General features: G+C 35.0%; 1 protein-coding gene across 7 annotated transcripts in view; it reads right to left on the bottom strand.

Annotated features, from left to right (window-relative positions):
- The window catches only part of TANC2 (tetratricopeptide repeat, ankyrin repeat and coiled-coil containing 2), a 304,614-nt gene that overhangs the window by 193,829 nt on the left and 84,630 nt on the right, over positions 1 to 26,155 (bottom strand). For 4 of the 7 annotated variants that reach the window (XM_010956001.3, XM_010956002.3, XM_074343434.1 and 1 more), the window contains one exon: positions 3,283 to 3,465. In XM_010956001.3, the coding sequence (XP_010954303.2) occupies positions 3,283 to 3,465 (183 nt within the window). The remainder of the gene's footprint in view (positions 1 to 3,282; positions 3,466 to 26,155) is intronic. The other 3 variants (XM_074343435.1, XM_074343438.1, XM_045517413.2) reach the window with 1 other exon arrangement.

Here is a 26,155-nt window from a genome sequence, read left to right as displayed (position 1 = left end):
GCATGACTATCCGTGAGGAAGGCTGTATTATTAACCCCAATTTACAAATGAAGAAACAGAAGCATGCAGTTGTAAGTGACTTTCTCTGAGATGGGATACACACTCAAGCAGTATGACCACAGAGCCTGTTTCTCTCTTAATCACCTTTACTGTAACTTGTTCTTGTACTGAATAGAGCAATACACACACACACACACACACACACACACACACAAATAATTAGTTTTCAAGCTTTCCACATATTTACTCCCTCGAGGCTAAAGATAAGTCCAAGTATTTGGAAATGGATCTTCATGTACACCTGTGTGAAGGACTAAGATAAATATGTTAAGAGCACAAAGGTTATATAATAACAATAATAGGAAAACGTTTCTGTTTTACAAGATAAAACAAAAAAAGATCAATTGTTTTCTCAATACTATTATTAATTTGTCAGAAGTTGAAGATCTATTAAAGATGAGGAAAACACACCCAAAGTTAATGAACATGGGATACTCCAGACCCTCATATTCCATTCTTTACACATTGCCACCAAGATCTGATTAAAAGGTAAATCAGATCATATTACTTCCCATTGCAACTCTGCTTAAAAATCCTACAGAGCAGGTTCCTTACCTTGATCCTAAAAATTTTGGCTTCTGCCTGTCTCTTCAACTATTTTTTCTCCCCTCCCCTCTGACTTATTTTGCTGAGGCCACACTTGCTTTCTTTCTATTCCTTGAATATGTCAACAGTTTTCTGTTTAGGACTTTTGTTGTGCCTGTTCCCTCCACCCAGAAGGCTCTGATCCCAGATCCTCCCATGGCTGGCTTCTTTTTGTTACTCAGACTTCAGTTCAACCATCTCCTCTTCCAACTCTTCCTGACTGATCAATAGAAAGAAATCTACCTCCACCCCAGTCTCTCTCTATCCTATTTCCTTCTGTATTACCTTCATATTGCTTGATGCTATCTAAAATTAAAATATTTACTTATTGGTTATATGTTTATTATCCATCTCCTTCCCAACTGGAATATAAATACCTTGAAGGTGGGGCCTTAACTTCTTTTCCTCCACTCTACTTACTGTGTCTAGAGAAGTGCCTGGCATTTGGTAGGTCCTAAACAAATATCTGTTTAACAATTATGTAAAAAGCACACAAGAATAATGAGCAAACTACGTTGACCATGGCAGAGATAGGAGACTAAATATTAGAAACTTAGAAAGAAATTTTAAAAAGATGACTATTCTGGGCCAGTTTATTCACGTTTGGTTGGTAATACAAACACAAGGAAGATAAGGCACTTGAAAGTTTAAATGTGTGGATAAGGATAAATTAGTAAGGGTAGCCCTAATGGCCATATTAAATTAATGTATTTTGTTAAGAACCATTCTCTGGAGGACATTTCCTTATGATTAGCTACTCTCTCTCCATTTAACTTTTTTTTTCTTATTTATAGCAAAATATAATTAGGGAAGGAAAGATAACTGATGAATAATCTATGAAGATTTTTAATTTAAATTTCAAAGTAGTTTCATTCCAGGTTAAACCAGAAAATTCTTATCATCTGCTTCACTTGGCAGAAAATTGGCCACAGAAAAATTTTCATGGTATTCTTTTTCAGGAGACAGATTTCTTTCATTCATATATTTAAAAATTCATTCTCAATCTTTAAATTCTTAAGCCTTTGACAATCTTTTCAGTAAATAAAACAAAGCTATTTAGAGGATACTTATACTTCAAGCACTGTAAAGTTAAAACTGAATAGCTCATACATGTAATTAACCAAGAATATCTCTTATTACTGCTTCCCTGTATCACCTCTATGATATTAGGCATGTTGTTGACTTTGTTACTAAATATATTTATCTTTTAGGTTATCTAAAGGTTGCCTATTTAAGTTGAAATTGAAACTGGGATAGACAAATGGGATACGAAAGTGGTATCTCCAAACCTCAGGCAATCCAGCTAATTTCTATAAGGAAACTGAACTTTTCCTGCTATTTCTTCCAAAATGTGTGGTAAAATGAAGCACATCACTTGACAACCATTGGATTTGGTTACGTGTATTTTCAGTAATCAGTAATACACTAAACTGTTAAAAAAAAGTTGGGAGGGGGTTTCAGCATTGAAAATTTATCCTATTTTCAGAAATCAGAAGGGAATAATTATTTTAGTAAATGTTATTATGCTATTTTACTGATTTTTACCAAGGACGAGTAGACTTTGACTCAGTTATTTGAAGATGCCTAAAAAACAATAAACATGAAGGGCATGACATATTTTGTGCAACCTTAAAGAGGCATGATTTAAGCTTTGTGGAACTACAGAATAAAGAAATACTATTATTTTAATGAAAATTATAAACACTGTAAAAACTTCATTCCAAATAGACAAAAGTCTGAAGCTCCCACTTTCCCCTCTATCACATATTTTATTCTGAAGCATCATTTGATAATCAAACCTCCCTACTGTCCAGCTCAATGCCAGACACATAGGAAGAAGACAATATATCCTCTGGGAATGACTTAATTTCTTGCCAATATACACTTATAACCCATGAACACCAGTCAACTTAGTGACACAGGATATAAACCAATAATGTTAAAAGAAATCTAACAAAGTGACCTAGGCTTAAATATTTTCCCTCATAAGTATCATTTAATGTATTAAAAATTCTTCCCTGAAAAAGCTTAAAGGGGTAAAAGTTCATTTAATAAAAACACAGTTTCACATCTAACAACTTGATCTGACTGCACAATACATATTGTGAGATCATATTAAAGTCAATGCAATCCACAACTTATGTATGAATGATAGTAAAGTTGGAGCACTGTACCATGGAGAGGTAAATATCTAAATCAGCTTTTAAAAATAGGTATAAAATACACAAATCAGGATTTCAAACCAAAAAAATGACTGATGTACCTTTGGAACTGTGAAGACTTTACTATTCTAAAATTACAATATCTCCATCTGTTCATCTGACATGAACAAGCTGATAAATGAAATCAGAACAACAGTATATTCTGGCAAAACTAGAAATTTCCTGAAAGCCTAGAAAAATATGTCCACAACAGATGGATCATTTAGAAAATAAATACATCAATCTGTCAGTTTGAGCACTATTCTAATTCCCTAAATTAAAATCAGTAGGAGCTCCACTTTTCCAAGCGTCTGTGACATTAGTAAGGCCAAAGAGGAAAAAACCTGAAGATGCACATAAACATATCTGATATGACCTAATGTGTCATACTGTTAGCTTTCCTGTTAAACATACTAAATTTAGGTAAAGTCCTTACCAGTTAACTTCTTCACAGGTTGGAGCCGAACACTGATAGACTGATGTGTGAGTAAGGGGGAGGATGGAAGAGAGCGAGACATGCCCTCCATAATCCGAATGTGCTGCATACCTTCACTCACTGGAAGTGGTGGGACGGCGTAGTCTGGCTCAAAAGCACAGTCGCTTTCTGTGGAGATGCCACCTGTTATACAGAAAAGGATGGAACAAAAGAGCTGGTCAGAAAAGATTCTTCTATTAAAATTCTTCTCTACTAAAATGTATCTTTTAGGATGGCTCAGCACAGCATATACTGATATTGATTCTCACTGTGAAAGGACAAATAAGGTAGTTTCAACATATACATTCATTTCTACACTTCCTAGGTACTTAACTTCAGGTCTAGCACTAGGAAAGTGAACTAGGATTGCTCCTTGTAAGGGGCTCATTGTCTAGTGAGCAATGCAGTCATATTAAAATAATAATTATAGTACAAAGCAGCAAGTGTTGAAATTAGCCTTCAATTGTTTTCCCTGATAAGACAAATATGAAAGAAGATATTCACATGCTTGATGATCCAATATGTACAACTGGTAGAGGGAGCACTGTAACTCTATTTCTTATTCTCTTTCTCCAAGAAAGTACACAAAAATACAAGTGGATAAGGCTAAAATTATACGGTGATCTTTGACTCTGATCAAACATTTAAAGAAGAGTTAAGTCAGATGCTGTTTACTTTTACTTATATACTACTGACTTCTACTTCTGGTAATGGAAGATTAATATACTTCGGATCAATTTTTCCCTAAGAAAACTAGAACTGTATACATTTTTAAAATCTTCTTAAAGGTACTGGAGAGTTAAAAGCATGATGAAGAATTACAAGGAAAAGACTGAAGCCGGGTATTTGGGGCTACTTTTTACTTAGTGGCACCTGAAAGGCTGAGAAGCTACCTACAGTTTTATAGAGCTAGAAATAAACCTATGTAGAAATAAACCTATGTAGTCAACTAATCTTCCATAGGGGCACAAGAATAGAGCTGGGAGGACAAATACCGGAATGCAGGGAGAACCAAGTTGTGAAGGGGGAGCTGATAAAACTCCAACACTTTTGTTTGGAACCCCAAAGGGCTACACTCTTGGAGTAAGTATAAACCAAAACTAAACTTGCCTATACAGGACTAAAGATCAGCTCCAAAGTCTAAAACAAAATTATAATTAAGGCAATCTTGGATTGCTAGTGCCTGCCAAAAATAAACATAAATCTTTTTAGAGGGAGATACCATCATAGGTCTCAAATTATTTCCAGTTTTTCATACACAATATCTGGTCCTTAATTAACAATAACAAAGAGGTAAGATAACATGAAATGAGCAAATGAGAAAGACCATGAAAAATAGTTTCAGAGGGAATACAGACTACAGAATAATAAGGCACAGAATTTAAAGTAGTATGCTTAACATCAAAAAGATTAAAATACTTAGTTAAAATGCATTTAACCAAAGAGATGAAGGGTCTATATATTGAGAATTATAGGACACAGATGAAGAAGCTGAAGATACAAATAAATGGAAAGACATCTTGGATATCTGTTCATGGACTGTAAGAATTAATAACTGTTAAAATGTCCATACTACCCAAACCCAAAGTAATCTACAGACTCAATGCAATCCTTATCAAAATTTCATAGAAAGAGAAAAATAATCCTAAAATTTATATGGAACCACAAAAGACTCTGAAGAGCTATAGAAATCAAGTAGTCTTGAGCAAGAAGAACAAAGTTAGAGACATCATACTTCTTGATTTCAAATTATGTTACAAAGCTGTAGTAAAACAATTTACTACTAGTATAAAAACAGACAAACAGACCAACGGAACAGAATAGAAAACCTAGAAATAAACCTATGTAGTCAACTAATCTTCCACAGGGGCACCAAGAATACACAATGGGGAAAGGATAGTCTTCAATAAATAGTGTTGGAAAAACTGAATAGCCACAAGCAAATGGATAAAATTGGATACTTGTCTTATTTCAAACACAAAAATCAACTGAAAATGGGTTAAAGACTTAAACATAAGACCTGAAACCATAAAACTCTTAGAAGAAAACATCGGGGAAAAGGTCCTTGAAGTTGATCTTGACAATGATTTTGTTTTGGACTTGACATAAGTGCAAGCAACAAAAACAAAAGTAAACAAGTGAGATCACATTAAAATAAAAAGTCTCTGCACAGCAAAGGAAACCATCACCAAAATGAAAGGCAGTCTACAAAATGGGAGAAAATATTTGCAGACCATATATCTGATATGGGATTAATATTGAAAATATATAAGAAACTCACACTCAATAGCAAAAAAAAAAAAAAAAAAAATCTAATTAAAAATGGGCAAAGGATCTGAATAAATATTTTCCCAAAGAAGACATACAAATGACCAACAGGTATACAAAAAGATGCTCAACATCAATAATCATCAATTAAAAAAATCAAAATCACAATCACAAAATCACCTTCCACCTGTTAGTACAGCTATTATTAAAAAGTCAAAAGATAACAAGCATTGACAATGGTATGGAAAAAAGGGAACCTGAATACACTGTTGGTGGGAATGTAAATTGGTACAACCATTATGGGAAACAGTATAGAGATGCCTCAAAAATTAAAAATAGAACTACCATATGATCCAGCAATCCTACTTCTGAGTATATATCAAAAGGAAATAAAATTACTATCTCAAAGAGATAGTTGCACTCCCATGTTTACTGCAGCATTATTCACAGTAGTCACAATATGGAAACAACCTCAGTGTCCATCAACAGACTGATGGGTAAAGAAAATGTGATTTTTACACACACACACACACACACACACACACACACACACACACACACTGAGGAATATTATTCAGCCTTAAAAAGGGGGGGGGATCCTGCCACTTGTGACAACATGGATGAAACTGGAGGACATTATGCTAAATGAAATAAGTCAGACACAGAAAGATAAATAATTTCTACATAACCTCACTTATATGTGGAACCTAAAAAATAAGGTCAAACTCACAGTAGCAGAGAGAATGGTGGTTGCTAGGGGGTAGGGGGGTGGTGGCAAAAGGGAGATACTGGTCAAAGGGTAAAAATTTTCAGTTATTAGATGAACTTGTTCATCTAATAGTACAACATGGTGACTACAGTTAATAATAATATATTGTATACTTAAAATTTACTAAGAAAGTAGATCTTAAGTATTCTCACATACACATAAGAAAGGGCAACTACACGAAGTGATAGGTATCTTAATTGGCTTGATTGTGGTAATCATTTCACTATGTTCACATTCAGCAAAATATGTTGTACACCTTAAATATATACAATTTGTATTTGTCAATCATATCTCAATAAAAGCAGGGGGAAACGGAAAAATTTTAAAAACAAGCACATGGTCTTAAATTATTATAATTGGTCAAAACTGAGAAGATTAAATCAAGGGTCTCACTTGAGGTCTTCAATTGTGCTAAAGTTGCAATTTCACCATTTGTAATTCTAACTCATTTTTAAAACTGCTGTGATATATCATGTATTTATAATTTAACCAATCTCTTGTTAATAGCCACTTATGCAGTTCTTTTTGTAGTATTTCAGTAGATCCTAGACATAGCCAATTAGAGGCAAAAGTGCTGAGAGCTTCTATTGAGAAATACTGACTAAATGCTGTATTAAAAGTCTGTTATGGTAGAATAAAAGAAAAAAGTAGTATGCTTACTATTTAAAGAAAATAAAAGTTTAGAATTTGAGCAATAATTAAAATTATGAAAATAAAAACTCAATGATGGATTAAAAAACAAATTAGACACAGATGAAGACAGCATTAGCAAACTGGAAGATAAAACATTTGCGCACCAAAAGACACTAACGAGAGTGAAAAGACAACTCTTAGAATGGGAGAAAATATTTGCAAATCAAGTATCTGATAAGTCTGGAATGCAGAATATATAAAGAATTCCTACAATTCAATAACAAAAAGACAAAATGCAATTTAAAAATAGGCAAAAGACTTGAACAGACATTTCTCCAAAGAAGATATACAAATGAATAATAAGCACATGAAAAGATATTCAGTATCACTAGTTATATCAGAAATGCAAATCAAAGCCACAATGAAATACCACTTCACATTCAGTAGGATAGCTATTAAAACAACAACAACAACAACAACAACAACAACAAAGTGCTGATGAGGATACAGAGAAATTAGAACCTTCATACACTGCTAGTGGGTATATAAGATTAGCTGTTGTGTAAAACAATGTGTCAGTTCCTCAAAAAGTTAATCACAGAATTATCATAGAACCCAGCCATCCCTCTTCTATGTATATACCCAAAGGCAATGAAAACAGGTTTTCAAGCAAAAACCTGAACACAAATGTTCATAGCAGCATTATTCATAATAGCCAAAAAGCAGAAACAACTCGTATGTCATTACCCGGTGAATCAATAAACAAAATGTGGTATACACAATGAAATATTTAGCAATAAAAACAATGAAAGCTTGATTCATGCTACACATTGATAAACCTTGAAAACTTTATCCTAAGTGAAAGAAGCCAGACAAAAAATGCCACATGTTGTATGATTCCATTTATATGAAATGTTCAGAAGGAGCAAATCCAGACAGCAAGTAGACTAGAGGTTGCCAGGGATGACTTCAGGATTGAGGAGTGGCTACTTAATAGGTACAGGGTTTCCTTTTGGGGTGATGAATTAGATAGCAATGATGATTACATGAAACTGTAAATGTACTAAAAGCCACTGAATTGTACCATTAAAATGGTTAAAATTTAACCTCAATTAAAAATATTGTGTAGATTTTACCATCTACTCACATATTTATTCAAACCAGAAGCCTAGTAATCATTAATTTCTCCCCATCTTTGTAACAAATGCACTAGCTATTCTGCACATTATCAACCTCAAATAGATTTCAAATATGCCACCATATTCTCTTCATTTCTTCTACCACTACCATAAGTCCAGATCACTATTATCTTTCCCCCAAACTTCTGCTGATAGAAATCAAGGATTACTTATCCTTGGATTTCAGAAATTTTACCAAGATAGGTCTTAACTTTTTCATTCTCATTAGTCTTTGGGTCCTTTCTTTTACTATGATGACCAATTCTTCTCTTCCAACTGTTTTTTTTTTTTCCCCTCTCTCTCTCCCTGGAATCGTGATTAGATGAATATTATTATCTCCTGGATCTATTTTTCAAGTCTATTTCTCTCTTACTAGATTTCTAATCTTTGTGTTTTCATGAACAGACATGAGACTTATTTATATCAAATTACAGCATTTTACAGGTTTACAAAGAGGCATGCCATTAGTGTAATTCCCGAACTGAGCAATCCTTTTAGAGAAAAATCAGCATTAAATTTTTTCAAGCAATATATATAGAAGAATGTACTTGATTTAGTGAAGTACCTCTTTTCATTTAAAATGTTTCAATGTTAAACCTTCTCTGATAATTTTAGAATCTAATAATACTCCTTAAGGAATAATACTGCAATTAGTCCAGTATGGATGTCCTAGTTTACTTTTCTGCTTAAAAATATTTTCCTCCACTTTCTTTGTCCTATAAATTGTGCTTGAACTCATTGTAGCTATAGAAAAATATATATATATACACATTTCAAGTAAAGTACTGGTAAGCATTCACATAACCTGACTGTATTAGTCAGTCTTTCCTTCTAACAACCTCAAAATCTCAGTAGTCTACAACATTTATTTTTATGCTCACAAGTCTGCAGATTGACTATAGGTCAGCTGACCTTGGTTGAATTGTCAGGTTCAGAACTATTCTGACATGCCTTTCATATTTGGTCTAGTCACTGAAGGGGGAGTGAATATGTGGGACATGCTCTTCTCACGGTACATCAAAGGACTGCAGGAGGCCAAGTTAAAGGAGAGGACCATATTTAAGATCTCTGTTCACTAACATTCTGCTGGCCCAAGCAAGTCATAGAGCCAAGAGCGACATCAGTGGGGCATAGAAATATACTTGGCCTACTTCAGTGGGAATTACTGAAAAGTTGCATAGCAAAAAGAATGGATGTACAATTTTATAACACAAGAAATGAAAAGTTCAAAATCCAATTTACCAAGCAGGTAAGACAACATTTACTGGTACCCTAAATTACTCAATCTTCATTTTCTACCCTTCTTTTTCCTACTACTCACTTTTCCTGCTTCAATCAGCCAAATAAAAGTTACTGAAATAATGTGATGGAGATACGGCAGAATAAAATAAATTGTTAATGGGACAGAAAAAAATTCAGTTATGCTGGAAACATGGTGATTAGATATTCAAAAGTTGAACTAAGAAAGCACAAGGATATCAAGTAATATGAACACTAAAGAAATGTTAGGAGTAATTATGATTCAATAAAAATTTTAGTCATCATTAAGTCTCATATTTAATACAGATGATTATTAGATATTAAAGTTTAAGTTAATAAAGAAATTCTTTAGCCTAAGGTAATAACTCTTCTGGAGAACTGCCTTTTAATTTTTCAAGTTACATAAATAACCACAAATAAAGCTTATAAATCAAAAACCTCCAGCATGATAATTCATTGAACTAAATACATGATTTGTGAATTTTCCAGTTTATATGTTATCAAAAGTTTATTTTTTAAAAGTACAAAGAAAGACAAAAGCAAAACACAGTACATGATAAACTAGCCCATAAAGTCTAAGTGGCTTTTACATATTTCAGAAACAAAGGGGATTTGGCTAAAATTTTCAAATGTCCTTTTAACTCATGGCTTATTCACTCTGTGACTCAGTAATATTCTCACAATAAGTCCATACATTAGGCAGGAAATAAGCCAAGAGAAGACCCTGTAGTCAGGGTCATGTAGTCAGATAGCATGATTACCTATATGAAAAAATTTTTTTAAATCTACCAAAGAAGCCACTAGAAAAAAATAAGTGAGTTAGGCAAACTCAAAGGTTACAGAGTCCATATACAAGAAGCAAGTGTCTTTCTATATACCAGTAGTGAATTCCTGGAAAATAATTTTTTTAAACCAGTAACATTAAAATAGTGCTATGAAAAAATGTGAAATAATTAGGAATAAATGTAACAAAATACATACACAATACTTGTGTGCTGAAAATTACAAAGCACTGATGAAAGAAATCAAAGACCTAAATGGAGAGATATACTATGTTCATGGATCTGAAGATTTTATGATGTCAAATCTCAAAGTGATCTATAAGTTTAAAGCAATCCTAATCAAAATCCAGCAGGCAATTTTAGTAGAAATCAAAAAGCTGATTTTAAATTTTATATGTAAAAATGAAGGGACTTGGATAGACAAAACAATTCTGAACAAAGAAAATCAAAGTTTGGAGTCTCGCAGTATCTAATTTCAAAACTAACATAAAGTTACTGCAGTTCAGAGAGTATGGTTTTGGCAAAAGAATGGACACACAATCAATGGAACAGACTAGAGAGTCCAGAAAAAGACCCACACAAACACAGCCAACTAATTTCTGACAAAAACACAAGGGTAATTCAATGTTGAAAGATAAACTTTTCAATGAACAGAAATGTAAATCAAAACTACAATGAGGTATCACCTCACACCAGTCAGAATGGCCATCATTCAAAAGTCCACAAATGACAAATGCTAGAGAAGCTGTGGAGAAAAGGGAACTCTCCTCCACTGCTGGTGGGAATGCAGTTTGGTGTAGCCCCTGTGGAAAACAGTATGGAGATTCCTCAAAAGACAAGGAATAGACTTACCATATGACTCAGTAATCCCACTCTTGGACATATATCCAGAAGGAACCCTACTTCAAAAAGACACCTGCACCCCAATGTTCATAGCAGCACTATTTACAATAGCCAAGACATGGAAACAGCCTAAATGTCCATCAACAGATAACTGGATAAAGAAGATGTGGTTTATTTATACAATGGAATAAAATGGAATAAATGGAATAATAAACCAACAACATAACACCATTTGCAGCAACATGGATGTTCCTGGAGAATGTCATTCTAAGTGAAGTAAGCCAGAAAGAGAAAGAAAAATACCATATGAGATCGCTCATATGTGGAATCTAAAAAACAAAACAAAACAAAACATAAATACAAAACAGAAACAGACTCATAGATATAGAATACAAACTTGTGATTGCCAAGGGGGTGGGGGGTGGGAAGGGACAGACTGGGATTTCAAAATGTAGAACAGATAAACAAGATTATACTGTATAGCACAGGGAAATATATACAAGGTCTTATGGTAGCTCACAGTGGAAAAAAAAATGTGACAATGAATACATGCGTGTTCATGTATAACTGAAAAATTGTGCTCTACACTAGAATTTGACACAACATTGTAAAATGACTATACTCAATAAAAAAATGTAAAAAAAAGAAAGACAATCTTTTCAATGAACAGATTTGAAACAATTAGATATCCATATATAAAAACATAAACCTTGACCTATACCTTCACCACATATAAAAATCAAATTGAAATGGGCCATAAACTGTAAAGTAAAACCTAAAACTATTAAGCTTCTAGAAGAAAATACAGAAGAAAATCTGTATGACCTTGTGTCAGCCAAAGATTTCTTACAATGGACCCCAGCTGAACCATATAAGACAAACTGATAAACTGGAATTCATAAAGATTTTAAATTTCTAGTTTTCAAGATACTGTTACAAAACAAAAAACCAGTACCAACTAAGAGGATATATTTGCAAAACATTCCTGATAAAGGACTAGTAATTAGAATATAAGAACTCTTTTAACTCAACAACAAGAAACTACTCCAATTTAAAATAGGCAAATGATCTGACAGACACATCACTAAATAAGAGATATGATGTCAGATAAACACATTTAAAGATGCTCAGTATCACTAATTATTAGGAAAATGCAAAAGAGAAGATGTCACTACACACCTAGGGAAATGGCTAAAATTAAAAAACAAAAATGCTAACAAAACCAAGTGCTGAGAAAGATAAACCATAACTATTATATATTGCTTATGAGAAAACAAAGTGGTAAACAACTTCGGGAAACAGTTTCGCAGTTTAAATACAAACTTACCATATGACTCAGCAGTCTAAAACCTAGACATTTACCAGAAAAAATGAAGACAGAATGCCACTGCCCCTACTCTACCACAAGTACACATATTCAAATAGCAGATTTGTTCATAGTCTCCAAAAACTGGAACCTACCTAAACATCCATCGACTGGTGAATGGATAAACAAATTATGACATACACATACCATAGAATAATATTCAACAATGAAATGGAATAAACTTACTGATACATGCCCCCCAAAATCCAATCTTAAAAGTATTAAAGCGTAAGAAGCCAGACTCAAAAGGCTACATACTATCTGGTTTCATATATAAAATATTCTGAAAATTACTATAGTAAACTGAAAACAGATCAGTAGTTGCCAAGGATTAGGGGTGAGGGAAAGAGATGACTACAAAAGGGCATGATGTTATATGATGTTACATGATGATGAAAATAAGCTACACTTGGTTTTAGTTGTAGTTACATGACCATATATGTTTGTAAAAATTTGTGGTACTACATACTTAAGAGGGGAAATTTTTACTGCATATAAATTAAATTTCAAAAAAACTTAGTTTAAAAAAACCATCATACTTTGTGATAAAATACACAAAATCTCGTGATTTGCGAACTGCTCCGATTGTATGTTTTCTTTCAATGAAAGTCTATTTTTTAAACGTATACAGGGAAAAGAAAAACCCAGCATAGGTGATAAACTGACTCCTAAAACAAATCTAGACATGTCAAACCTAATATATGTATCAACAATGCATAATTTGTCAAAGGGCTTTCATATATTTCTGAAACAAAAAGGTTTGGCCTAAAGTATTCCTAATGTCCTTTCAAGGCAAGATTTATACCACTGGGTCTGCAACATTCTCACAAGTTCATGTATTAATCAAGAATGAGGCAGAGAAAGTTTTAATGATTAATAAAGCATCACAAAGTCAATCAGCATTAGACCATTAGAACCCCCAAATCCTTACCATGGTCTCTAAGACCTTACACAATCCAGCCCTACCTACTTAATTCTCTGACCTCATCACACCTCCCAACTTCTCTGACTTCATCACTTCCCACTTTCCCCTCAATGCACAATGTTTCAGTCACATTGGCTTTTCAGTTCTTTGATCTGGCCAATTTTATTCTCAATTTATGGCCTTTGCCTGTTTCTTCTGCCTAAAATAGTTAGTCCCAGGATCTTTGCAAAGCTGGCACTCCTTTGTCTTTATAGCTCAAATGTCACCTCCTCAGAAAGGCCTACCAGGACTAATCTAAAGTTACCACCCACTGTTTTCCCCACCTCTCATTCTCTATTACATAATCCTACTTTATTTTTCTGATAGCACTTATCATGACCTGAAATCACCTGGTTCTTTCCTTTGTCTCATTCCTCTAGAATGAAAGCATCAGAACAGTAAGGACTTTCTCTGGCTTGTTTAGTGCTCGCGTCCCCTGGCCTGATTGAGACTTGGGTACTGGGATAGCCCCTGGGGTGGGCAAGGATGGCATCGCTGACTCAGGCCCCACTGCTCACCCTTCCATCTGCCTGGGACTCTCTGCCCTAGGGTCTCCTGTCGGTGTTTTCTTCTCACAATCCTGGTCTCAGCAAAGAAAAAAGACCTTTCCTCACAGAGCTCCAGACACAGCTGAAGAAAAGTGGTGACAGCAGGCATCAGAGAATGAAAACCTTCAGCTTTTCACTACTCTTACTTGCATGAACGAGATGCAAACAGAATCTTGGTGAAATAAATCCTGTGAATGTAATCTATGTGGAAAAGCCTTCAGAAGGAGCACTCATTGTACTTTGCAGGAAAGAAATCATAGAGGAGAGACAAACCCTGAATTCAAGGATTCTAAGAAGGTAACCATTATTCCCTTCAGAGACATGGGAGAATTCAAAGTGAAGAGAAACCCTTCAGATAAATTTCATAGCATGAGAGCATTTGGTCTACAGTCATCCTCAAAATATACATGAGATCTCAGACTGGAGACAAGCTTTATTAATGTAATTAATGTGTAAAGTTTTTCAGAAACATCTCTAATTTTGTGGTATGCAAGAAAATACATACTGGGCAGAAACTCTATGAACACAAAGATTAAGGGAAAGCCTTCAGCAGGATCACTTGTTTTATTGCTCAGCAGAGCACCCACACTGGGGAGAAACTCTACAAATGCAACGACTGAGAAGAAGCCTTCAGTGGAAACATTAAGCTCACAATGCCTATGTGAACACACACAGGAGAGAAACACTATGACTCTAATGAATTCAGAAAAGCCTTCAACGGGAGATTTAACCTTACTGAACACATGAGTACATCCTGGGAAGAAAGTCTATTAAGACAATGACTGTGAGCAAGTTTTCAGAAGTCACTCATTCCATGGGAAAAATGTGAACACATACACAGAACAGAAACCCTATATGTGCAATGAATGTGGGAAAGGCTTCAATGATCCCTTCTGCCTTTACCGACATATGAGAATTCACGCTGGAGAGAAACCTTATGAATATATATACCATGCGGGAAAGGCTTCAAGCCCATAATTTTCCCTGGTTCTGCATAAGAGTTTTTATCTCTCTGTCCTCTTATCACTTGATCTGGATACAGACACAGTTGTGGGAATTGAACAGCAGAACAGGAAAACTAAACTCCTTGTTTTTTAGCCAGACTACTGGGAATGGAGGGCCTCAGAGCTAGATAATGTTGGTGAGATTGGGGTATGAAGAGATATCAAGGAAATAATCCCAACCAGTTGTGTATAACTTCTGGGCTCACCTCTGAGCTCTACCTGCATGGATCTGACTCATACCACAGGTTCTGAGAACAGAGCAACAAGATATACTTAACTACCACCCTGATCCCAGAATGGACCCTGGGTCACACACATAGAACTGCTTAGTACTGCAAATGCTTAGAACACTGAACTGACATTGGAACCAAAGTCTCCAGAAGGCAGATAGGAATGTGTGTCTTGAACATAATCTGGTTGATTAGCCACTGACACACACTCACACACACACACACACACACACACAAATCAACACTCTCCTTAGGACTTAAATAAAACCTAGGGCCTCATAAAATAATATTCAGAATGTTGAGGATATAATCCAAGATTATATGGCATGTGAAGAAAAAGGAAAATCTCAACATGAGAAGAAAAGTCAATAAACAGATGTTATTCCTGAGATTACAGACATTAGACTGAAAAACCAAAGTCCTTAAAGCAACTATTACAACAATGCTTCAATAAGGCAAACACTCTTTTGTTTTTTTTTACTTTATTTCAAATATCCTTGAAATGAACAGAAAGACAAAAAGTTTCAAAATCTGGTGTATATTTTACACATACAACACATCTCCTTTCAGACCAGGCAAATTTCAAGTACTCAACCGCCAGCCACATGTGGCCAATGACTATTGCAATGCTCAGTGAAGTTCTAGATCTATAACCAGAATCAAGTTCAATTCATTTACAGAATACAAGGTAAAATGTGTCAACCAATCATGAAACACTGGAAAGATCCAAGGGTGACAACTCTTACAACATTCCTATTCAACACATCTATTTGGTCTGTGCAGAAGATAGACAAACCTGGAGAATGACAGTAAATTTCTGTAACTTATTTGGGTTGTGAATACCACTACTCCTGCTGCTACAGATGTGGTTTTGTTGCTAAAGCAAATCAACGTATCCCTGGCACCAGGTTTGCAGCTAGACCTGAGAATGAGATCATCATGAGCAGTAAGCATTTAGCTGTCAGGGTCAGCTATACATTTTCACTGTCCTTCCTCCTATTAATTCTCCTGCTCGAGGTAATAATCGAATCCACAGGGATCTTAACTGCCTTTCCATTCTATAAGGGCATCATGCTGGTCTACTACGCTGATATTTCATACTGATTAGCCTTGGTGAACAGGAAGCAGCAACTGATCTAGATACAGTGGTAAAACACATGCATGCCAGAGGGTGGAAAATAAATCCCACAAAAATTCAGAGGTCTTCCATACTGGCAAAATTTTAGTGAGCCCTATGGTCTTGAGTAATTCAAGCTGCTGTACTTACTCTCTCTCACCACTGAGAAAGAGGTGCAATTCCCAGTAGACCTCCTTGGATTTTTGAAGCAACCTGTGCCTCATTTGAGTGTGCAACTATGAACCATTTACCAAGACTGCTGGATGTGACAGAGGCCCAGAACAACAGAAGGCTCTGCAACACATATGTGCTGCTGTGAAAGCTGCTGCCACCTGGGTTACGTAACCACCAGATCCAGTGCTGCCTGACGTATCTGTGGTAGACAGGGATCTTGTACGATTATTGCAGAACTTTAGGTGAATCTCAGGGCAGATCCCTAGTATTTTATTAAAAAAAAAAAAAAAAGCTGTGTCATCCTATGCAAATAACTATTACCCTTTTCTGAAAAACAGCTTTTGGCTTACCATAGGGCCTTAGAAAGAATGCTTGATCATGGGCCACCATGTTACCATGTGACCTGGGCAGCCCATCATGAACTAAGTTTCGTTGAACCAACAAAGCAATATGGTTGGGTGTGTACTGAAGCACTTCATCATCAAAAAGAAAAGGCGTACATGAAATCAGGCTTGAGCAGGTCTTGAAGGCATAAATAATTTGTATGAGCAAGTGGCCCAAGTGCCCAAGGTTCCTACTCTCACTATATTGCTTCTCTTCTATCTGTATATATTTTATCTTATAGAGAATTCTCTATGACTATCTCACTGAAGGGGAAAAAAAATCAGCTTGTTTACGATAGGTCTGCATGTTAACATGTAGATGCTAACAATCCTAGAGCCCCATTCCAAGGTAGTCCTGAAGGACAGTAAAGGGAAACCATTCCAGGAACAGAAGTTTGAACAGGGTACCAAGTTGTTCATTTTGCCTGGAAGGAGAGATGACAGAGGTACCTTTCTATACTGACTCATGGACAATGTTTAATGGTATGACTGGGTATTCAGAGATTTGGAAGGAATAATTAGACTACTAGTGACAAGGAAATCTGGAGATGAGGTATACAGACAGATCTCTTTGAGAGGGCGCAGAGGATGAAGCAATTTATGTCCCATATGAATGCTTACCAAAGAGCAAACTCTGCAGAGAAGGTGCTTAATAACCCAGTAGACAAGATAATCATTTTGAGGGACTCGGCGAATCTCTTTATGCAGCCATTTTATTTTTACCCAATGGGCTAATTAACAAAGAGGCACGGTAGCAGGGATGGAATATATACACAAGCTCAGAAACATGGACTTCCACTCACCAAGGCCACAGGTGAATGTCCAACCTGCCAAAAGTTCACACATGCACTGGGGAAGAGGTAGATGAATGCTCCCAATGTATGGTACCATTCATGGGATGGTCAGCCAGTTACCCTTCTACTCATTTCTAATTCCTGGTGATTTCCCCTTTCTTCTTAGTAAATCAATTATGAATTTAAAATAAATATTGTTTATAGTGTGACGGTTTTCAGACTGTCTTAGTCTGCCCCCTTGTGGGAACCAGCTCTTCAATCTCTCACTGGGAATAGATCTTACAAAATCCAGCCTGCTCCTCAAATAAAACAAAACTGAAAATGTAATAATCTTACCCCAGGCTTTACTAATAAGTTCCTTCCTCATCCTTTGTTATCCAACTACTTATGACACTTTATTAAAATTTAAGAACTTTTCCACAGAGGTTTCTGTCATTTTTATCTTTTGCCAGAAAAATTCAGATAAGAATATTTTAAATCAAAATCTTTCAAATCACCCAACAGTCCTTTTCCAACATTTTTAGTTGCCATGCTTTTATTCTTTTTCATGCATAAATAAGGGTAAGCAAGAAGTGGCTTCCACAAGTGTTAACTAGGCCAATTATCATAACGCTAAGCAGGATATTTAATATGTTCTGATACAAAATGTACTTAGGGCTGCATATTCCAAATGTTTAAGATATTACTAAATAAACTATTAATCACTTTGAAAATAGATAAAGATATAGTGGAATAAATTATGGATTACTTAAGCTAAGGAGGATTATACACATTATAAGAAATTAAAATTTAAGTATGTTCCTGGAGGGATGGACATGCTATACTAGTAATTGGGGGAGAAGAGAAATAAAACTGCATTTCATCTTTTAAAATCTTCAAACTAATACACACATACACATCTGTGCATGTGCCAGTATGAGTTTAGGGGAAAACATGGAGGGATACAGACTGAATACAGTTAAGACTGGTTACTTCAAAGAGTGGAAGAGGAAGAGCATTAACATATCCCTTTTAAATGTCTACACTGTTTGGTAAATACAACTTTTTACTTAATAAAATGATCATAATCCATATTAAAAAATACAAAGTGTAAAAAAAAGAAAGAAAGAAAGAAAAGAAAAAGACGAATGAACATAAATACAAAACAGAAATAGACTCATAGACATAGAACACAAACTTGTGGTTGCTGGAGGGGTGGGGGGGTGGGAAGGGACAGACTGGGAGTTCGAAATCTGTAGATACTGACAGCTATATATAGAATAGATAAACAAGACTATACTGTATAGCACAGGGAAATGTATGCAAGATCTTGTGGTAGCTCACAGTAAAAAAAAGCGACAATGAATATTTGTATGTTTAGTTATAACTGAAAAATTGTGTTCTACACTAGAAAGTGACACAACATTGTAAACTGACGATAACTCAATAAAATTAATTTTTTTAAAAGTGTGATTGAAATATATAAACATATTCTGACACATCCCTAGCCCCCCAAGATAATAAGAAATTGTTGGCTAGAGGACCAATTTCAAGTTTAATTTTTTGGAAAATAGAGTGTTACACAAAGAATAATCTACAAGAAGTTAAATATCAGAAAAAAACATAGGACTAGAAATACAGACACTTCAGAGGGATTTATCATTTAAGGTCAAATCTTCCAAGTCTTATCCAAGCACCAACAAACAAATGTGTGTTTTAAATGTCAGAATGGAAAGATCCTAAATACATGCTACCAACAAGGCTGAATTGACAATTTTGTGGTAGATTAGTGTAAAGCCTGAAGTATTTTCCTATGTAAAATAATACCACTTCACAGCATTATTCTGATAATTAAATGAGGATTATGTGAAAGTACCTAGCTCAGAGCCTGCCATCAATGTATTACTAAATTTTCATTTTCTTTATTTCTAAGGCAATCTATGTTGAAAGCTAAATAATTTTTATCAGAATGAGAAACTACTAAAGCAACAAAACAATCCTGTATAATAGTGATGCCACCATACCAGATATACTCTTACACGGAGATAAAGAAATGATACATTGAATATTGAAATAATTTTCTTTATCATTCTATATAATAAAACACTACTAGTTTAATAAAGAAATCTTTGTCACCAGACTAAAGAATACTTTGTGTATCTTTTAAGAGCATGAACATCTCATTTCTACTAAATATTTCATATATTTGCAAGGAAAGAAAAAGAATCAGAAGACAGCATATTTGAAAATTCAGTAAATTATTACTATAGATACACTAGCATGTAATAATCAAATAAAATTGGCTATAAATAATGGGAGTCACACAAAGGCAAACACTACACAATATTCCAGTCTTTCAGCATCATCCGATCATGGGCATTATTATATCAATACATATCTTATATATCAGATCCTAATGCCTACATAATACTATCTTTGCAGAAGTAAATCAAAATAGGGTTTCAACCATACTACACTGGCTCACGCATCTATTTTACTATCTAGAATCAAGTAAGTTCTGTTTTATGTACAGATGACCTCTAATGAAAAATCATTTGATGCAGATAATGGAGCTAGTACAACAACAAACAAACAATTCTGATGAAGTAACCCCTGATTCCTAAAATACAGAACCAGAATGCATAAGATTGATAAGCTTCCTTCATCAATTTGATGGCCTAAATGCAAGACACTGGCACTATGCTAGATGCAGTGTTCCTAAAGATCCTACAGTTAATGAACTCCTGGACTGCTAAGAAAAAAAGAGATCCAACAGACAAATAAGACAAAGGATAATAAATAATACAATCCAATAATATACAATATACCATACTGGAAAGCAGAAAATAACCACCCAACCTTAGAAGGCTATACTAGGGTTAAACTGGCACAGTTTTACAGTCATATCACAAGAGCCCCATTTCACAAATCAATAGATAGTTGATAGTATGACGAACTACAGACATCCAACAGATTTCTCACACTGCTGCTCTCCTTTCTCAGTTAACATAAGTAACAGAAGTGAATACTGGATCAATATGTGGCCTGGGCACATCCACACACTCCCATGCGTGCGAAGTGCTAGATATTCATTCGCTTCCAGGCAACAAATACTGACAGATCTTTACACACAAGTGTTCTAAGGCCTAGGGTGGTAAATAAGATAAAATCTCTGTTCAAACTAAACCTATTTTCTAGTAGGTGAGACAACAATAAACAAGTAAATAAACACAGATACTGGAATTTATTATGAAGATTAGGGCTGGGTATTTAGGAGGTCAGAAAGAAGGCCTCTTTGAACTAAGGAGAAAGCTACAGTCTTTTACTCAAGAAAGAGCAAATATATACGCCCTGCAAAGAAAACACTCTTAACATGCTGAAGCAAAAGGCCAGCTTAGATGAAACAAGTGGACACCGGAGGGAGTGGGAAGACAAAGTATTAGGGAAAGGGTAATTCAGGTAGGGTCATACAGGGAATGATAAAGACTTCTGGAGTTTCTTCCGAATGTGACAGGAAGCCACTGGAGAATTTTTTTCATGTGTGGGGAAATACATGATTTGATTTGTTTTAACAAGAGCACTATGGCTATCAAATGGACAACAGACTCTATGTTGGCAAGAATGGAAACAGTAAGTTAGGACATTATAGTAATGAAGGAAAGAAATGATGGTAGTTCAGACTAAAATGACAACAATATAGGTGGTATGGAAATGATAGGAAGTGTATCTTAAAAAGAACAAATTCTTAAAGCATAACAAAACAAAACAAAAAGCCAGTAATGGAGGAGAAATGTTAGAAAATCCAAGGAAGACAGAAACTAGATGCAACTGGAATGAGGAAATTATAGCCCAGAGCATGTGTGGGAGGATAACTCTGAAAGATGAGAGTGTTTCCAAGTCTGTTTTTACCACAAAACCAAGAGATGCAAGGAGCAGGAAGTGCCCTGGGGCAGCAATCTTAATGAGTGGGGAGGGATCTGATTCAGTGCAAGTAGTCAGGCCATCTCCTATCTCCTTATTTTGAAAAGCAGATGACATCAGAGGTCTCTGTCCCTAAACTAGAGCAATAAGTGTCGGTATGTTTGAGACAGAATCCATTGTATCTGAAAGGCAGATCAGAAGCCAAGCCAGTTAGTTAACACATAAGAGAGAGCCTTCATGCCCAAAGGGTGAGACACCTCACCTTACATGTCTACTGTTATTACTGGAGAAGAGACATGAAATAGAAACTGTATCCACAATGAGACAGGGCAGATTATCAGGCATTATGTACCTCTACAGGCATATCAGTTGTTTAAAGTTAATGTTTGTTCTGAACAGACTGGCATCTGTCCTGGTTGGTTGATACTTACAGCATACTCATTATTAAATATTTTGAATATTATTCCCAGACAGGCATATATAATAAATATAATAAATGGAAGAGCTCTGGTTCTGGTTTAAAATGGAGTAAGCACTACCTTAAGTGAATGTACCTAAAACCCCAGAATGTAACTGAAGAGCCTGGAAAGAATGATAGAATAGCAATCTGAGGACTCTGAAAATTAAAAACTTGCAGGCAAATTGTGGAAGGAAACCAGAACTTGAAGGACAACCAATTTAGTGGTGCATTCATTTCTTTTGTATATGTCCCCAAATTCCCAACCTGAACTCAAAGGAAATCCAAATCCTGGCATGGCACACTAGGGACAAAAAGAAAGACACAAGTCTTCTCTTTCTGATTAGAGAGTATAAATGGAGCAGTGGAAGTGGAGGGTGCTCCATATGGGACTGTGAGAGTGGGGGAAATCTGTTTTTTTTCTCTTTTTAATCTTTCTCTTCCAGCTCCGCCCGTAGGCAAGACTATTTCACTTATGGCAGCTATAGAGGGAGGGGAATCCTTTCTGTTCAGAGGACCAATGATATGAAGAATGTGATAGAATTGCAAGGAGAGATAGATAAATCCACACTTATGCTCTGAGATTTCAATATTCCTCTCCTAATAAGTGGCAGGATGAGCAGACAAAAAATCAGTCAAGATATATAGAAGATGTGAACAACACTATCAATTAACTTGACTAGACTGACATTTATAGAATCTTCCATTCCAAAAGAATGTATTATACATTTTTCACATGTATACAGAACATTTACGATAGTCATTTTCTGAGCCATATAACAAGTCCCAATAAAATATGATTTAACTCATAGAATGTGTGTTCTTTGACCACAGTGAAATTAAATTAGAAGTCAATATGAAGAAGATATCTGGAAAATTTCCAAATGTTTGGAAACTATATCAACACATTTCTAAATAACACACAGGTTAAAGAAGAAATCAAAAGAGGAATTGGGCAGTATTTTGAAATAAATGAAAATAAAAGCATTCATTCATCAAAATCGGTGAAATGCAGCTAACTCAGTACACAGAGGGACATTTCTAGCACTAAAATTTCTGTATTAGAAGAGAAAGTTCCAATATTAACAATCTCAGCCTCTACCTTAAGAAACTAGAAAAAGAGAAAATTAAACCCAAAGCAGGCAGAAAAAAGGAAATAATAAAGAGCAAAGCAGGAATCAATAAAATAAAAAATAGGAAAGCAATACGGAAAATGAAAGAAAACTGAAACTTGATTCTTCGAGATCAATAAAATTGAATATATCTCTATCTAGAATGGTCAGGACAAAGAGAAAAAATACCCAAATTATCAATATCAGAAGTGAAAGAGGAGACACCACTACAGATTCTACAAATTTTAAGATGTTACTCAAGAAGAAAAAGAGAGCTTAAATCCTATATTTATTAAAGAAATTTAATTTGTATCTTAAAACTTTCCCACAAAGAAAATTCCAGGCCCAGACAGCTTCCCAGGGAAATTATATCAAACATTTTTGGATGCAATGATACCAATCCTACACGAAATACTCCAGGAAGTTGAAGAAAGGGAAATATCTCTAAACTTTCAACTTATTCTATGAGACCAGACATACCCTGATACAAAAATCAGACAAAAACATTGTAAGACAAGGAAATTAAAGGTCAATATCCCACATGAACATAGATGCAAAAAATTATTAAAATTGTCTTAGCAAATAAAATCTATCAACTGTACAAAAACAGGCCACACAGGCCAGATGTGCTCACCCTGCTTTAGAGCATTACTTCCCAACCGTAATGGTCCAAATCAAGTAATTTAAAAATCTGTATCACACCGGAGTAAACTGATAAGGTTTACCACTGGAGGTGACTGGTATGAACGTCAGTTACAGCAGACAGTGCCCCAAGGACTGAGAACTTATTCTAACATCTCCTTTCCTACACACTACTTGTTTTTACTTAAGTTGTGAACTTTTTTCACTTATTATTTTATGTATTTATCACCAGTTTAACCTTGAGCCTTTCATTAATTATCTGAAACTTTTCTAAAAGTAATTAAATGCATCAGAATTCTATGAACCTCACTGTCCTGAGATAGGCTCTCTTAGAGGCTTCTAACCTACTCCAATCTGGTCTGGTTGCCCTCTATTCCTGTCTTTTCATCATATGCTGAAGATTTCTTTACCTTTCTCCTTTGCTAAATTTCCTATTTCCTGTAACCTTTCTCTTTTTTATTTGGCTGACTTTCTCATTTGATGGCTCACACCCTCCAACAGTCTTCTGAGAGGGTGTAAGGCAGGCAAAAGGAAAACAAACCAAAAAAACTTTACATGTCTTAAAAACCTTAATTTTACTCTTCCCTCTGATTAATAGTTTCAATGCATATGAAATACAAAGGTGTTGAAATTATTTTCCTTCAAAATTTTGAAGGTGATGCTCCATTCCTCATTCAGTTTCTAATGCTACCACTGAGAAGTTCAAAGCCAACTGTTTCCTGTTACTTTGTTTGATATGTTTTTTTCCCTCTCTGGAAGCATGGCAAGATCTATTTGGCCCAGTGATTTGAAATTTTACCACAATGTGTCTTAGTTTGTGTTTATATCCATCCATCATACTAAGCACTCAGTAAGCCTTTTCAACAAGGAATCTCATGTTCTTCAGTTCAAGAAAATTCTGTGGAATCACTGTGTTGATGATTTCGTTCCTATTTTCTGTTTTTTTTTTTTTTTTTTTGGTGGTGGTGGGGTGGGAACCACTATCGTTTGAATATTGAAATTCCTGGATTGGTCCTGTAACTTTCTTAATACTCTTCATTTCTTTTCCATAATCTTTGTTTTTTGCTCAACCTTTCACAGATTTCTTCAACATTAATTGTCTAATATTTCTACAAGGTTTTTGATCTCTGCTATCAGAATTTTAATATCAAAGAGCCTCTTTTAAAAATCAGAATATTACTCTTTCATAAAATCTCCTCCTTGTTTCATGGCTGTATTATTTTCTCATATTTCCCTGAGGATGTTAATAATGGTTCGGTTATTTTCCTCTGCAAAAGTTCTGCTCTGTCCAACTTGCTGTAGTCTGTTCATTTTAATAGCTATTTTTCATAAATTAGCAAGTTTCCTCAATTATCTAGTAATCCTTGGTTAGCTGCTAATATTTAAGAGGACTAAAAGGCTGATTATTTTCACTATGGGACTCCTGCCTTCCACGATGCCTGGTGACTTCTGGTCTAGAAAGCCTCTATTTTTCCCTTTTTCAAAGAATAAATTTCTGGGCTTTGCCAAGGTTAGCTGGGCACTTGTCCAGCTGACTTGTTAGCTAATTTTGAGGAGGAGGTCCCAGGAACCAAGGACTTCTTCAACTGACTTTCAACCAATCTTCCTTTTACTTTCTCTTCTACATGCTGCCATTCTTAAGGTTTTTTTTTTTTTTTTTTTTTAGTCTCTTGTAGGTGAATCAGGTTATTTTCTTGATTTTCTATACCTCTGAGCTTAGGGTTCAGTTCTCAATTATTCATATACTCTTCAGTTTCTAAAAGTGTGTTGATGTTATCTCCTCTCTAATCCCCATTTACTGGTCTTTTAGCAGGTTTCCGGAAGGAGCAAAAGTAGAAATATGTGTTCATCCTATCTCTTTACTCCTGATAAAACGGATTCTTATTCATTCCAATACATTATAAATCATTCTGTATTTTTATTTGTCATTTGAATAAAGAGATACTACAAATAAAACCTCCAGAAGGTAAGAAATATGCTTTCACTATCAGTTAACTCTCGAGATCAGATAAGACAGTTGTGTTCAGATCATGGAAATCACTGATTTTGTTGTTTTTAAGTTCAACTTTTGTTACTAAAATTCAGTTACACTCAATGATTTGAAAAATATTTTAACTGATACAATCCAGAGAGCATAAGGTAAATTAATAATCTCCCATATCTATATCTGCAACATTTGATAAAATTAAACTTTAATAAAAATTAGTATAATCTTTTCCTATTAATTTGTACTAATTTCATTTTTACTGCTGTATGGTCAGGATACCCATGATGGCAGTTCTCTTGCTCTCTATACATCCCCTGCTTGACCAGTCCCTGCTTTACCTACACCCAACTCACATGACTGACCATTCCTCTTAATCATAGAGTCTAATCAGTAAACATTTATGTACTTGCCCCTGGTCCCAGC

This window comes from Camelus bactrianus, chromosome 16 (genome assembly GCF_048773025.1).
Source record: "Camelus bactrianus isolate YW-2024 breed Bactrian camel chromosome 16, ASM4877302v1, whole genome shotgun sequence".
Classification (NCBI taxonomy): Eukaryota; Metazoa; Chordata; class Mammalia; order Artiodactyla; family Camelidae; genus Camelus; species Camelus bactrianus.
This window is presented reverse-complemented; position numbering and strand designations above follow the sequence as displayed.